Source organism: Lipotes vexillifer, unplaced genomic scaffold (assembly GCF_000442215.2).
Source record: "Lipotes vexillifer unplaced genomic scaffold, Lipotes_vexillifer_v1.1 scaffold415, whole genome shotgun sequence".
Lineage (NCBI taxonomy): Eukaryota > Metazoa > Chordata > Mammalia > Artiodactyla > Lipotidae > Lipotes > Lipotes vexillifer.
Genome location: NW_006774345.1, coordinates 548,661 through 563,578, shown reverse-complemented (window position 1 = coordinate 563,578; position 14,918 = coordinate 548,661). Strand labels below are relative to the sequence as shown.

Sequence of the window (14,918 nt, the reverse complement as noted above, 5' to 3'; positions counted from 1 at the left end):
ACGCGGGCCTCTCACTGTTGTGGAGCACAGGCTCCGGACGTGCAGGCTCAGTGGCCATGGCTCACGGGCCCAGCCGCTCCACGGCATGTGGGATCTTCCCGGACCGGGGCACGAACCCGTGTCCCCTGCATCAGCAGGCAGACTCTCAACCACTGCGCCACCAGGGAAGCCCTAGATTTTTAAAAATAGCTTTATTGAGTACATTTCACATACCATAAAATTCGCCCATTTTAAGTGTACAGTTCAGTGGTTTTCAATATAGTCACAGACTTGTATAAGGATCACAACAGTTTAATTTTAGAGCATTTTAAACATCCCCGAAAGAAACCCCATAGATATTAGAAATAACTCCCCATTTTCCCCAACCTCTAGCCCCTGACAACTTCTAAACTACTTTCTGTTTCTATGGATTTTCCTATTCTAGACATTTCACAAAGGGAATCAAACAATATATCATCTTTTGTGACTGGGTTCTTCCTCTCCGAATTGTATTTTCAAGATTCATACATGCTGCAGCATGGATCAGTACTTTTTCTTTTATTGCTCAATAATATTCTGCTCTATGGATATGCCACATTTTTGTTTATCCATTTATCAGATAGTGGGAATTTGGATTGTTTCCACTTTTTGGCTCTCATGCATAATGCTTCTGTGAACATTTGTGTACAAATTTTGTGTGGACATACGTTTTCAGTTCTTTTGCATATGTACGTAGGAGTTGAATTGCTGGGTGATATGATAACTCTATGTTTAATATTCTGAGGAAGTATTAAATTGCTTTTTAAAATAGCTGCACTCTTTTACACCTCTACCAGCAATGTATGAGGGCTCCAGTTTTCTCTGCATCCTAAGCAACACTTGTAATGTCTGTCTCTTTTATTTTAGCCAACCAAGTGGCTGTAAAGTGTTATCCCATTGTGGTTTAGTTCATTGCTAGCATAGAAATACAATTGATATTTTATGTTGATTTTATAACCTTCCACATTGCTCAACTCATTGATTAGTTCAAATAATTTAATAAATTACTTGTGAGTTTCTACATAAAATATTTGTAGATCAATTTGGGGGGTATTTCCATCTTAATATTAAGACTTCCAAACCATGAATATGGGGATATCTTTCCTTTAGTTAGCTCTCTTTCCCCCCAGGTTTATTGAGGTATCTTTGACAAATAAAACTGTAGATATTTAAGGTATACAGCATTATGTTTTGATTTATGTATACATTGTGAAATGGTTACCACAATCAAGCTAATTAACATTTCCATCACCTTACATAGTTACCTTTTGTGTATGTGTCTGGTGAGAACACTAGAGATCTACTCTCAACAAATTTCAAGTATACAGTATAGTGTTATTAACTACAGTCACCATGCTGTATGTTATACCTCCAGAACTTATTTATCATGAATAACTAAAACTTTATACCCTTTGACCAACGTCTCCCTATATCCCCCACCCCCCAGTCCCTGGTAACCACCATTCTATGAGCTTGACTTTTTTAGATTTTACACATGGGACAGATCATATAATATTTTTCTTTCTATAGCTGACTTATTTCACTTATTTCTCCAGGTTCATCCATGTTATTGCAAATGGCAGGATTTCCTTCTTTTCTAAGGCTTAATAATATTCCATTGTATACATAGACCACAATTTCTTTATCCATTCATCCACTGACAGACATTTAGGTTGTTTCCATATCTTGGCTATTGTGACAAGTGACACCATGAACATGGAAGTGCAGATAACTTCAAGATACTTATTTCATTTCCCTTGGACATATACCCAGAATTGGGATTGTTGAATCATATGGTAGTTCTGTTTTTAATTTTTTTTGAAGAAACATCATGCTGTTTCCCATATCTGTATCACCTTACATTCCCACCAACAGTGTACAAAGGTTACCTTTTCTCCATATCCTTGCCAACACTTAACTTTGGTCTTTTTGATAATAGCCCTTCTAACAGGTGTGAGGTGACATCTCTTTGTGGTTTTGATTTGCATTTCCCTGATGATTAGTCTTGTTGAGCTCCTTTTCACATACTTATTGGCCATTTGTATGTCTTCTTTAGAGAAATGTGTAATCAACTCCTTTGCCAATATTTTAATTAGCTTATTTGTTTTTTCCTATTGAGTTGTTTGATTTCTGTATATATTTTGGATATTAACCCCTTCTCAAATGTATGATTTGCAAATATTTTCTCCCATTCCATAGGTTATCTCTTCTCCCTGTTAATTGTTTCCTTTGCTGTGCAGAAGTCTTTCAACAATATGTCGTAGTTTTCAGTATACAAATTTTGCATTCTTTTATTAATATTATTCTTAGGTAATTTATTATTTTGTGACTCTTATAAATAAGCTTGTTTTCTTATTTTAAATATTTTCTTATTATAAATAAGCTTGTTTTAATTTTATGTTCAGATTTTTCATTTCTAGTATATACATATACATTAGTATTTATATATTGATTTTGTAAACTGTCATATTGCTGAACTAATTTATTAGATTTCTATTCTGATCCATGACTTATTAATGAAGGTGTTGTTTAATATCTACATATTTGTGAATATCCTGTTTTCTTTGTTGTTGATTTTTATTTTAATTTCATTGTAATCAGAAAAATGCTTTGTATGATTTCAATTCTTTTCAGTTTGTTGAGGCCTGTTTTGTGGCTTCGTATATTGCATATCCTGGAGATGTTCCTTGTCACTTGAGGAGAATGTATATTTGCTGTTGTTGGGTTGAATGTTATACAGATGACTGTTAGGGCTAGTTGGTATATAATGTTGCTCAAGTCTTGTGTTTCTTAGTTGATCTTATGGCTAGTTGTTCTACCCACTATTAAAAGTGGAGTATTGAGGAATCCAATTATTATTGTTGAATTGTCTATTTCCCCGTTTAATTCCGATAGTGTAGTCTTTATAAATTCTGAGGCTCTGTTGTTAGGTGCACATGTGTTTATAAGCATTACATCTTTCTGATGGATTGACTATTATTACCAAGTGCCCATGAGGAATAATACAGATTTAGTGTCTATGCACTGTACTATTTTCTTTGCTAGGTAATAGATACACATTGTTAATAATTATCATACCTCACCTTTAAGTGATACTTATCATGTATCAGTAAATGCAGTGCCCACTTTATAAACTAAAACTGAGATGCAGGGAGGTTTAGATATTTGTCCAATCATTAAATAGTGTCAAGTAGAATTTCAGCCCAGGGAGTCTGATTTTGCCAGAGTTGTCATTCTTAATTACTATACCGTATGTTGAAAAACATTTTTCAAATGAATCAAAAAAGGAGATTTTTATATGAGCATTAAAAATAAATATAAAATGAAGATAATTTAAATTAAAAACAGCTTTATACTGGATATTGGTGAGGTGATTGTGAAAGAGAAATATTTTTAAAGTTTTACTTAATGCCTTTTTAAACCTTAGAATAGGGACTGTAAAGCCAATTACTTCAAAAAAATCTTATATTGTATATACAAGCACATTCAGTTTAAATATAACATCAGAGACCTGGTTACTCTGTAGAAGTCAATATCATCAAAGACAATAATAATAAAATTTAATTCAGAATTGGGAAAAAAATTCCAAAATTTCCCTGAGGATGCCCTTGAAAATCCTCTTCCAATCCTAAACAAGGCAAGAAATCCTCATATTTATAGAAATTCACCCCCAGATAAAGAGAGGCCAAGAGAGAGCCGTAGAGAAACAGGACCAGCACCAGAAAGGGAATACACATTAACGAAGTTAACACAGCCAGAAAAACTCTCAAAAGTGACAGACTCGGACAAGACTCATAGACAGATATTCACAAAAAGACACCAAAAAGAAGTATGGAAAGATATAAATAGGAATAAAAGAAAATTCACAGAGGTAAATAATTACAGGGTCCACAGAGAAAAAAAGAATCAGACTTGCTCTCACATAGCAAAATCACTTCTTGTGATGGTCTATACTTTATTTTTTGCTAAAAGATTGTAATATTACACCATGATATCGTGTCTTTGAGCACATAATGGTTGTGTCCCTACAGATTTATTCCACAGATGAAATTATTACATTGATTACAGCTGTAGAACAAAAGGTACTCATATCTGAAATAAATAATTTATCTTTCTTTGTTTCAACAACCAAAAACATTTGTTTTAATTGATCATATTTTTAATATATTTAGAAAATATTAAATCATAACATTTTGAAAATGTGTTTTCACTCATTATTTCAGAGATAAAATGTAGCTTAAAGGGATTTAAAGTAATGCAAGCTTTCAAATATGTTTGTTTAGAAAAAACTGCATTTTCTTAATCCAGAGAGATGGAAGTCTGTCATCTCTCAGCAGATAGGAATGTCCTAGGATTGAATTTTCCTCAGTACATGGAACCTAAAATCAAGAGCTAAAACTGACATTTTTTTCCCCCTGAAAGCTAGAAATCAAATTAGATTTTTCTTTCCCTCTTTTTCTCTTCCACTTCTAATCTTTACACATTTCTTCAGCAGATGAAGCTCTCATTTTTTTTAAAGAAGCTTTGTATGTCAAAAAGATGCATTATGACTTGGCAAAGAATGAAAATAAAGACTAAACTTATCTGAAATAAATCAGTAGAGATAAGAGTCATGAATGTACAATTACCTTGTACTCGGATTAAGAGAATGAATTAAAGACAGGAGAAAAAAAAAAGAAAAATTGTCACAATGTATCAACATGCCATTATAAACAGCTTTTGCATCCCACCTTCACCTGTTTGCTTCTGTTTTCCATGGAGGTGTTGGGGATAACTTACTAGTAGAAGCCTACCTGGAGGTGAAGGGCCCTTAGATTTTCTGGGAGTGGCAGAGGGATGTGTTCCAAGTTGTTATCGGAGAGGTAGAGGTGATGGAGATCATACATATCCTGTAAACATTCCAAATGTAGGGTCTTAATAAAAATTAGTGGTGCTACAGTTGTATTTTTAATTCCCTGTCTGTGAAACTATTTGTGAAATAATACATGCCTGTTCAGGTCTTGTTTTGTAAAATTGAGGCAAATTAGTTTTCTGTGTTAGTGGACAATTCAAAAGAGTTTTGGAAGAATTGATAGCAAGCAAATATCTCTCTATGCAAATGAAACATGTTTCTCAATCTCTAGGCAGAAGCTTTCTTTGCCCACTCTAACTTTCTCTATTTAAGCAAGGCAGCGACTTCCCACATAAGACACTCTGCAATAGAATTTTGAGGATTTTGGTGAGACATAGCAAGAATTTCCTTCATGTTACAGGAATGGAGAAATGAAAAGTTCTCCCCAACAAAATCCTGCTCGCTCCAGCCCAAGTACCAGGTAAAGGGCAGCCTAGCAAGACAGAATAAGTTTAGACAATAACAGGTCTACTCTAGCCAAACATCACAGGACAAACTGTAACTCACTACCACCCATGCCAACAAAATCTGAGTGGAGAGACTAGATTTTGACCTTTGCCAGGCTCTAATGAGGTGCCCTAACTTCCTTGCCCACCAGGGTGGTGTCACAGGAGGGCTAGTGGAGAGACAGGGTTTCCACCATTGCTCAGTGCTAACGGGTCCATGTAACCCCCTGTATCCTCCATGGAAGTAATGTGATGTCCCTTCAAACAGTAGTTTAAATTTGTTTGTTCAACATATATTTAGAGGAGCAGCTTGAATGGAGTAAGAGTGGGTAAGAAAGCCAATCTGGTTACTGTTCTCAAATTCTATGCTGTTATTCCAAGCAAGTCACTCTAAGCCCAAACTTGTTTCCTTCACTTAAAAAACAAAATGCATAAGATTAACTGAATCCATTCTCCTTACAAAATAATTTAGAAGGTTTCTACCCTCAAAGGCACCACCCACACTCTGTACAAGTAGTTGTCCTTCCAACCACATAAGATACTCTTGTTAAGTGGCGTTTTTGGTAAATACAATTCATCCAGTTTACAGCATTTCCAGGTGCAATTTATAGAGTGGTGCTCCAGATAGCCACGCACTTCTTATTCCCGCTTTGCTTTCTCTTCTTGGTGTTTGAGCAGCCTCAGAATGTACCAGAGCACAATATTTCCCCAAAGCATGATACATAGTGTTGTAAAGTTTACTTTAGGAGTTAAAAGTCTCATCAAATTGAATCCCTTTGTGGAAATAAAAAGGCTAGTCATTGATAGCAAAGGGAATGGGAAGATGAAAGTCTTTCATATTCAAACTCAAAACTCACTTTAAATGCTTCTTGCTTTATTCCTTTCCTTCCAAGTCTATTGTTGCTAATATCAATAAATGTTAAAGTGGTTGGCAATTCTGGGAGCTGCCTTATCTTGTTGTCACGCAGGACAAGCTCTCGGAGTCGAGGTAGCTTTCTGAATGCATCTTCATCAATCTCAGATATTAAATTTGATGTCAGATCAATCTTTCTTAGATCATCTGGAAAAAAAATGAGGGAGGTAGTTAAATATTCTTGAATATGTTTTGCTCACATAAAAATAGGAATATGAACTTTCCCATATACAAGCAAATATAAATATGAATTTAATTAGCAATGGACAATTAATGAAACAGTTGTTTCTAACAACTTCATAAAAATTTAATTGTTTCCCCCAAATACTATTCATATTTATGCTCTTATAAGAAAGTGTAACTTTAGCAAAGAAATTGACTCATTATATTTAACTGGTCTTTTCCCTATATTCTTCATAAATTTTGTCTGGATTTTCTATTTAAAACATTTTTCTCATTGATGGCAGATTATTGTATTTTCTAATAGTAATAGATGCATTAGCATTAAAATACAAAAGCAGTAAAAAGAAACTTTCGAATGATTAAAACACTTAATGAAGACAAGTACCAAAATTCTTCAAAGTTGACAACAATTATAAAGTCAGAATTTAGGTTTGCATTCATCAATCATAAAGCAATTGTGCTTTACTGGAAGTCTATTCAAACAAGCCAGATCCTGGTCAATATATGACCATGACTTTCTACTCTTATTGTTACAACATGATAATGAGCTTTAACCTATAAAATAGAATTATTTGTGATTTTTCTTTAGTTGAAAATAGTTTGAGAGTATCAACAACTATATAGTTTCATAACAACCTTTATAGTTTTCATAACAACCATTTTTTTCTTATCATAAAACAAACCTTCAAAAGTAAAAATAATTGATTTGAGTCATATTTTGATATTCAAGTTTCATTTTCAGTACCAACATTTCACAGTGCAAACATTTTAGGAAAAGTCTGTAAAGAGAAGGGTATTAGTGCCATCATCCTTACTTAGGCTTGCAAAATCATTTCTGTTGATCTTTTTAATTCTGTTAAAGCGGGAATAGAAATAAGCAGTGTTCTTGGGCAGCGGAGGAATAGCATCAAGTTCATGGTCATCACAGTATACAGTGGTACTTATACAAGTACACAGAAGGCAGGTTGGAAAGTCTAAAAGAAAGAGGCAAACAATATATGTAAGCAACAAAAGCAACTTCTAACAAATTATGTGATTACGAATATTTATTAAGATTCGAGTCTCAGACTATTCTGGCATATTTAATATTTTCTCATATAGTTTTCTTTAAATGGAATATTAAAGTCAAATATACCAACTAAGGCTACCCCAATAATTAGTATATTCTTTGTAATGCTTTAAAATTTTATTTTAAATTACTAAGTGAATATTGCATGGTTGTTGCTCTTATATTTACTGGAAATTCTATTTTCAAATGTAAATGTTAAGATTATGGCTTTTATAAATTTAAAACATCACATATAATGTTTTTATTAGGTCTTTCATTCAATATTTAAACAACCCACTGAAACAAAGTCAAGAAAAAGATAGGGCAATAATCATTAATATTAATTCACTCAATGTGCATTTATTAAATCTTTTCTTTGTAAATGGCACTGTGCTAGCTGATGAAACAGTGGTGAGCCAAAGAGACAGTTCTGTTTTATAATCTGCTATGTAAGATGAATGTTAATCACAAATAAATAAAATGATGACTGTGGTAAATGTCAAGAAATATCATAGGAGCATAAACTACAGGAATTTGATTCAGTCTTAGAGTCATCGTTTTCTGAGGAGGTGATAATTGAGTTGAAATCTGCAGGAAGAACAAGACTTGATTATGCAGGTGACAGGTAAGAGCATGCAGGCAGAGGAAGCAGCAGGCGCCAAGTCCCTTCACTTTGGAGGAACCAAAAGATGGTCCCTGTAGCTACAGCACAGCAAGCATTGCAATGTTTAAGACAACACACACGGGCCTTATAGGCTGTGTTACAGGTTTTCTTCCTTATCCTAAGGATGGGCAGGGGTATTACATGATCAGATTTGCATGTTAAGATGTCACGCTGATTGAAGGTAAGCTGGAAGACTGAGGGAGGGCCAGTAGGCAGAGAGGAGATGAGTTATCTAGATAAAAGATGATGGTTGCTTGGCTAGGGTAATGGTGATAGAAAAGACAACAGATTCAATTGTCAGGCTGGATTATATCTCCATTTATTAATCTAATTTTTTCCATCACCCCCGTACATACACACTCCTACCCGTCCTTCGCACTCTGTTTATTGGTCATGTAGAGGACAGTGAGCTTCAAGGGAGATAGAGAAACAATGGCCGGAAGAAAAGAAGGACAATAGGATGGACGATGTTACGGAGGCCAAGTGGAGAGTTAGTTTGAAGCAATAGGGAATAGAAAATAATCTAAGCCTCCTGAGATGTCAGTTAAGGACTGAAAAATGTCTCTTGGATTAGTTACTGTGGGGATTATAGGAAACTTCAGTAAACACTGTGGAGTGATGAGGCTGGAAGCTGGATTACAGCCACTGAAGGAGGAAGTTAGAGGTGAGGAAATAGTTACAGCACATACAAACAATGCTATTGAGATGTTTGACTGTAAAGAAAAAGGAAAGAAAGATGGTGATAACTATAAGAAGACATATTTGTGGTGTGTATGATGAGGAAATGGACTAAAGTGGGAGAGATTTGAAGAAAAGAATCCAGAGGAAGAGAGACTGAATATAAAAAGGATACTGAGAGAGCAGCAGGAAATGGGACTGAAAACACAATGGGAAAAATGAAGATTTCAGTTTAATTTAAAATCTGTGGTGTGAAGGACGCATCTGTGAAACCAAGGTTCCTAGCTCAATCCCTGTATGTATCATTTAGTTCATTGAGAGAAAGTTTGTTCTATAATTTGTCAGTTTTCCTAGTTGCTTCTGGTCACTAGTCATACCCTGGAAAAATTATGAATTAATGTAATTCTACCACTATTACTGGAAAAAGAATGCAAAATTCTGATAATAAATCATAGGTGTAGTAGGGGAAAAAAAACACAATCGGAAGAATTTACATCCCACATGTGGGAGGACAGACAGTTCCTCTGTTGTAATAGGAGGAGATGCATGGATGTAGACGTAGGTAAATTATATGTCTGCAAACAGAAAGACCAAAGAACTGCTGACCAGAAGTCTGCATTTTCTTTGTGAAGGAGGAGGCTAAGCTCTCTGATGAGTTTGAGGGGCTTAGGGAGGAGGAGAAAAAGTTGTGAGACATGAGATGGATGGGGAAAGTGAACTAGCCATGAGAGATAGAAGAAGAAAGTGATGGAAGACTTTCTTGGGATTGCTCAGTGTCAATTCATCCCCATTTAGCTGAGACTTTGCTAGTTTTAGCACTGGAAGCCCCTGGTCTTGGGATCCCTTCACTCCCAGGCAAATCGGGACATTTGGTTGCCTTCGTTGAAGGAGCCATTCGTGGTTTGAGATCAAGAACTGGTAATGCACCTACTAAGGTCTTATTACTGTTGTTAAATAGAAAAATCACTTATAATAACAACTTCAGGAATGAAAACTATTTTAGGAATGTAAATCTAGGAAAAAATTTTGAGGGAGAGCTATGCATTATTTAATACTTTATAATTTTTCTAATCACTGTAAATGAATATTTGCTACTTATCACAGTTTTTAGAAAGTAAAGCATTTTGTCCTATATATTCATGGTCATGCTAGTTTAATAATCACTTAGGGTAATTATATATAGTCACACCAGTTATTATTTAATTCTAGTTTTTTGCACTCATAACTCAAGCCTGCTTTATGTGGCTTCAGAATACTATTTCTAGAAATTGATATTCATAATAACAAATAATATTTTCATTTCTAATGTCTTAAGTATTTCCAAACTATTTGCCTTTGATAAATTTATAAGATTTAAATTTAATTTTAAAATTTAGAATTTCGAGAGATGCTTCCTCTTTGGAAAGTAAAATGTGAATTAAAAATTTAACTTCATTACTTATTCTCAGACTCCTTTAGAGACAAAAAGTTTTTTTTAAGTCATAATTTTTCTTATATTCTTTCAAAACTGACATTATTGAGCCATAAGTTTTACTAAAGCTTTTAAAAAGATTGGACATTCTGCTCTTGTATTGTTCCTGGCTCATTAGGTAATGATGCCAGATCAGTCAACTTTTGAAAGATCTGAAATTACTTAAAAGTAAGTAATGTTCTAGAGATATTTAATTTCCCTATTTTGAGGACTTTCTGCTGGATACATACATTCCCTTCTCACTGTGTGTGTATCTCCCTGGTTCTGTCTGTAGCGTGTTCTGCTACTTCATAGAAAGTTGACTATGTGGAAAGAATATGGTGTCTTCATTAAAGAAAGGACTTAGTGGCCTCTGTTTCCATGCCAGCGCCCCTACGTACCACTTCCATGACCTTGAACAACTTTTATAGTATTTTGGAATTTTAGTTTTCCTATTCATAAAGCGAAGATAACAGTAACTAGTACTTAGTATTGTTGTATCTCTTCAAAGAGCTAATGTACATAAAACACTTTAGTGGCTGGCGTATAGGCAGCATTTCACAAAAGACAACATTTTTACACTACTTATTGGTGAACAGTTAAAAACTCACAGAAGCAGAGGGTAGATTCGTGGTTTCCAGGGACTGGAAGGAGGGGGAAAGAGACAGCTGTTCAACAGGTATAAAGTTTCAGTTATGTAAGATGAATTAAGTTCTAGACATTTGCTTATAACATAGTTCCTATAGTTAACAATGCTGTATTGCACACTGAAAAGTTTGTTGAGAGTAAACAAAAAAGATATACTCTTTGGGCTTCCCTGGTGGCGCAGTGGTTGAGAGTCCACCTGCCGATGCAGGGGACACGGGTTCGTGCCCCGGTCCGGGAAGATCCCACATGCCGCGGAGCGCCTGGGCCCGTGAGCCATGGCCGCTGAGCCTGTGCGTGCGGAGCCTGTGCTCCGCAATGGGAGGGGCCGCAACAGTGAGAGGCCCGCATACCGCAAAACAAAAACAAAAACAAAAACAAAACAAAAGATATACTCTTCTATCAAGAGTATTGAGAATAACTAACATTTATGATGTTTACTGTGGGCCAGGCACTAACTTCATTCAATTAATCCTTACAACAACTCTATGAGGTAAGATCTGCTATTTATTATCCCATATTTTAGATGAGGAAACAAAGGCAAAAAAATATTGACTGCTTTGCTCAAGACTGTATATCTAGCAAAGTCTCAAAGCTGGGATTTGAATGCTCTCTCCTCTCTTCTGTTCTCTCAGTGTGTTCTGTACAAACTTTTCTTATATTACCTATAACACATCACTGTCTGTAAGTTGGTTTACATGTCTGTCTCTCTGTACTAGACAGAAATATCTGTGAAAACAGTAGTCATTTTAAGATAAGTCTTGTATCTCCAGAATTTCTAGTACAGAGACTCTTGATACTAACCAAACCTTTGCAATGGGAACTCTGTACCCCCTCACAACACCATTCTCCGTGTGTGTAAAAGTGTTCTGGTGTGAGTCCACTTGAACAGCCCCCAAGGTTGACACTGACAAATTCTAACATGAAATACCGACAAATCATAGAATCAGGCTCAGCACCAGGAATTCCTTCTCATGACCTAAATAAAAGGCCATGGTTTACATCAACTTCAGGCCCTACGAGATGGAGTCCGATGTTATGAAATACTTTCTTCTCTTTTCCTTTTCCTGCTGTTTCCCAGGACTGAGTGAAAAGAAGCCTGTTTTCCAATAAGTACACAGACAAGAATCAGAACAGGCTTGCTTCAAACCCGGTGTGTGAACCTAATAGCTGTGTGATCTCTGGAAAGTTCCTGTGCTTTCTGAGCTAGTTTCCTTGGTAATAATGAAAAAAAAAATAATACCTTCACAAGGAGGTTGCAATAGTCAAACGAGATAATGTGAAGTGCTGAGCATTATGGCCCACAGAAAGCATGTGCTCAATCAATGTAAAATAATATTACTATCATCACCATCATCATTATCATCATCGTCATTCATCATCACTTGATCTCCTTGAACTGCTGGGGCCTGATCTCTCAGACAAGGATTCTGATCTTGCTGATAGTGTATCGTTTGTTCTAGAAATGCATCCCACCACAAAGCTTTCTGAGTAATGATGCCAGAGAAGTGTTTTGACCCCAAATCTTTGGTTATTTGATCATTTCCATCATGCCAAGGCAGAATTATTAAAACAGCTTTATATTTTAATACCAAATACATGTATATCTCCTGCTTCAAACCTAGCCTATAACAAAGTTTACTCCTTGGGTCATGGGGGCGCCCTGCAGAGTTGGAGCTTGGCAGTTTTGAGGAATGAACAAGTGGACTTCATTACAATCCAGCTTTGATGGACCTGACCTTCATTGGTGTGTGGGCCCAGAACCCCAGGGAATTCAGGCTCCTGTGGAGAAAAGCCGTCAATCAGCCTGGGGGTGGACTCCTCTTCCTCTTCCTCTTCAGCATCCTTTGGCTGTGGTGGCGGGGTGAGGAGCTCTCTGTTCCCCGAGGGTATCGCTGTCGCTATTTCAATCTGAAAAAGAAGCAGAATTTCATCAGGCAACCTTCTCAATCACCCTCTGTGGCAGTTACACAAATTTAAAATGTATCCATCTTTGCCGCAAGAGGTCGCTGGTGTTCTGAAGTTGAACAAGGTGGGACGCCTGCTTGCCTGGGAAGGTACATGCGGTTCCAGTTACTGTTATTGTTTTTAATTAATTTTGTTTCTCAAATCTTAGTAATAGTTTCCAATGCCTTTTTAATTTTGGTCTTACTGCTCTTTACAACATTAAAAATAACCTCGTTTATTGTTTTCTAAATACCTACCATTGCAAGAATATGTTATTGCTGTGAAAGATTCAAATTAATCCAGAAGTGTGCAGAGTAAAATCCAAAGTCCCCTTCATCCTGCAGCCCCAGTTCTACTCTTGTAGACAATAACCAATAAGAAATTGATGTGTATTTTCAAGTCCTTTTAATCCTTGTTTTTCTAGATTCAAATATTCTGTTCCTTTACAATGACTTACACTTCCTCCAACTGCATTTTTAGTGAAAGTATCCTTTGTACTAAAATAAAATATATGGAGACAAGAAAACTACATGATTTGATTATGGAATGCTATTTCTCATATATTTTCACTATTATTTGAATAACAAATATTACCAATAATGTTTGGGTATTAAAATTGACCTTTTTGAGAGCTTTGACAATAGGAGGCACTTTTATACAATTTAAAAAGCTTCTCCAAGGTTTTTTTCATGGCTTCTATTTTAGATTACACTTGCTTTTCTCTTCTTACTTGCATATTTTATGTAGTGAGTTGTTGCTTCTAAGAACACTGTTTGCATTTAAAACAACCCGTTACTCTCAACTTTCTTCCCTTATCTCAGTCTGTTCCTTTGTATCCCTTAGTAAATCCCTACCTCCCTACCCTACATTCCTGCCGACCTTGCAACTTTGGGCAGGAAATCTGTTCAAGACAATTATCAACATGTAGGAACCACCCTTTGAGGCCTAGTTATTTCATGGCATCTCAGAAATTCCAAATTCTCGCTTTATCACCTTGATATGGCCTCCTGATTCTTTCCATCCTTTATTTGGTTTCATTAAAAAAGCAAAAGAGGGCTTCCCTGGTGGCGCAGTGGTCGAGAGTCCGCCTGCCGATGCAGGAGACACGGGTTTGTGCCCCAGTCCGGGAAGATCCCACATGCCGGGAAGATCCCACATGCCGCGGAGCGGCTGGGCCCGTGAGCCATGGCCGCTGAGCCTGTGCGTCTGGAGCCTGTGCTCCGCAACGGGAGAGGCCACAACAGTGAGAGGACCGCGTACTGCCAAAAAAAAAAAAAAAAAAAAAAAAAAAAAAAAAGCAAAACACACACAAATTGCTTTCTAACTTACTTAATGTCAAAATGATATGCAAGCTATTACTTTCATGTGTAAAATAAGTACATAATTAGGCTAGATATTTTCTGAATATTTTAGATAGATGTTTCAGTTAACCATAAAATTTTGATAGACCTAAGATTTAATGTCACTTTTATACACTTGAATACATTCCTTCACAAATGAAAATTATCCTTTTAAGGAACGCTAAACTATTTTTGTCAGTTTACTTTTCTGGATGTGTGTCCTATGCTTCTGTAGTTTCTCCATTTCAGCCCTTCCTACATTGTATGGGATTGATTCCATCAGGTTTCTGCCAACCCAAGCCTACTTGATGGTATGCTTTGAGTTATGTCTTTTATCTTTGTACCTCAAGGCTGTAGCATAGTAGGTCATCAACAAGTACTTACTGAAAATAATAAAAAAATTTTGCTTGTCCAAAATAAATCTAATTCACAGCTCTATGCTTAATTTTAGAGATTTTGCTGAGAAAAAATCAACGAATGTATTAATGCGTTGAAAGCAAACCAAAAGCAAATTACAGTGTATTTGGTGCATTAGGAAGCCATACATGAAGATATTATAAAACGTGTCCAGAAATCTCTGCTTGAGAAGATTAGGCACACTTCCCTGAACAGAGAAACATACGGTTTCCATCTGCAGGGTCGGAAGGAGGCAGATTCAGAAGGAATGGATTTGCAGAGAGACCAAAAGGAGGCTC

At 36.0% G+C, this 14,918-nt stretch overlaps 1 protein-coding gene across 1 annotated transcript in view; it reads right to left on the bottom strand.

Annotated features, from left to right (window-relative positions):
* EPYC (epiphycan) overlaps positions 1 to 14,918 on the bottom strand; it is a 38,397-nt gene that overhangs the window by 1,411 nt on the left and 22,068 nt on the right. Inside the window, exons 3-6 of the mRNA XM_007449110.1 lie at positions 12,676 to 12,847; positions 7,267 to 7,425; positions 6,213 to 6,415; positions 4,812 to 4,907 (exon numbers count right to left, since the gene is read on the bottom strand). Coding sequence (XP_007449172.1) covers positions 4,812 to 4,907; positions 6,213 to 6,415; positions 7,267 to 7,425; positions 12,676 to 12,847 — 630 coding nt within the window. The remainder of the gene's footprint in view (positions 1 to 4,811; positions 4,908 to 6,212; positions 6,416 to 7,266; positions 7,426 to 12,675; positions 12,848 to 14,918) is intronic.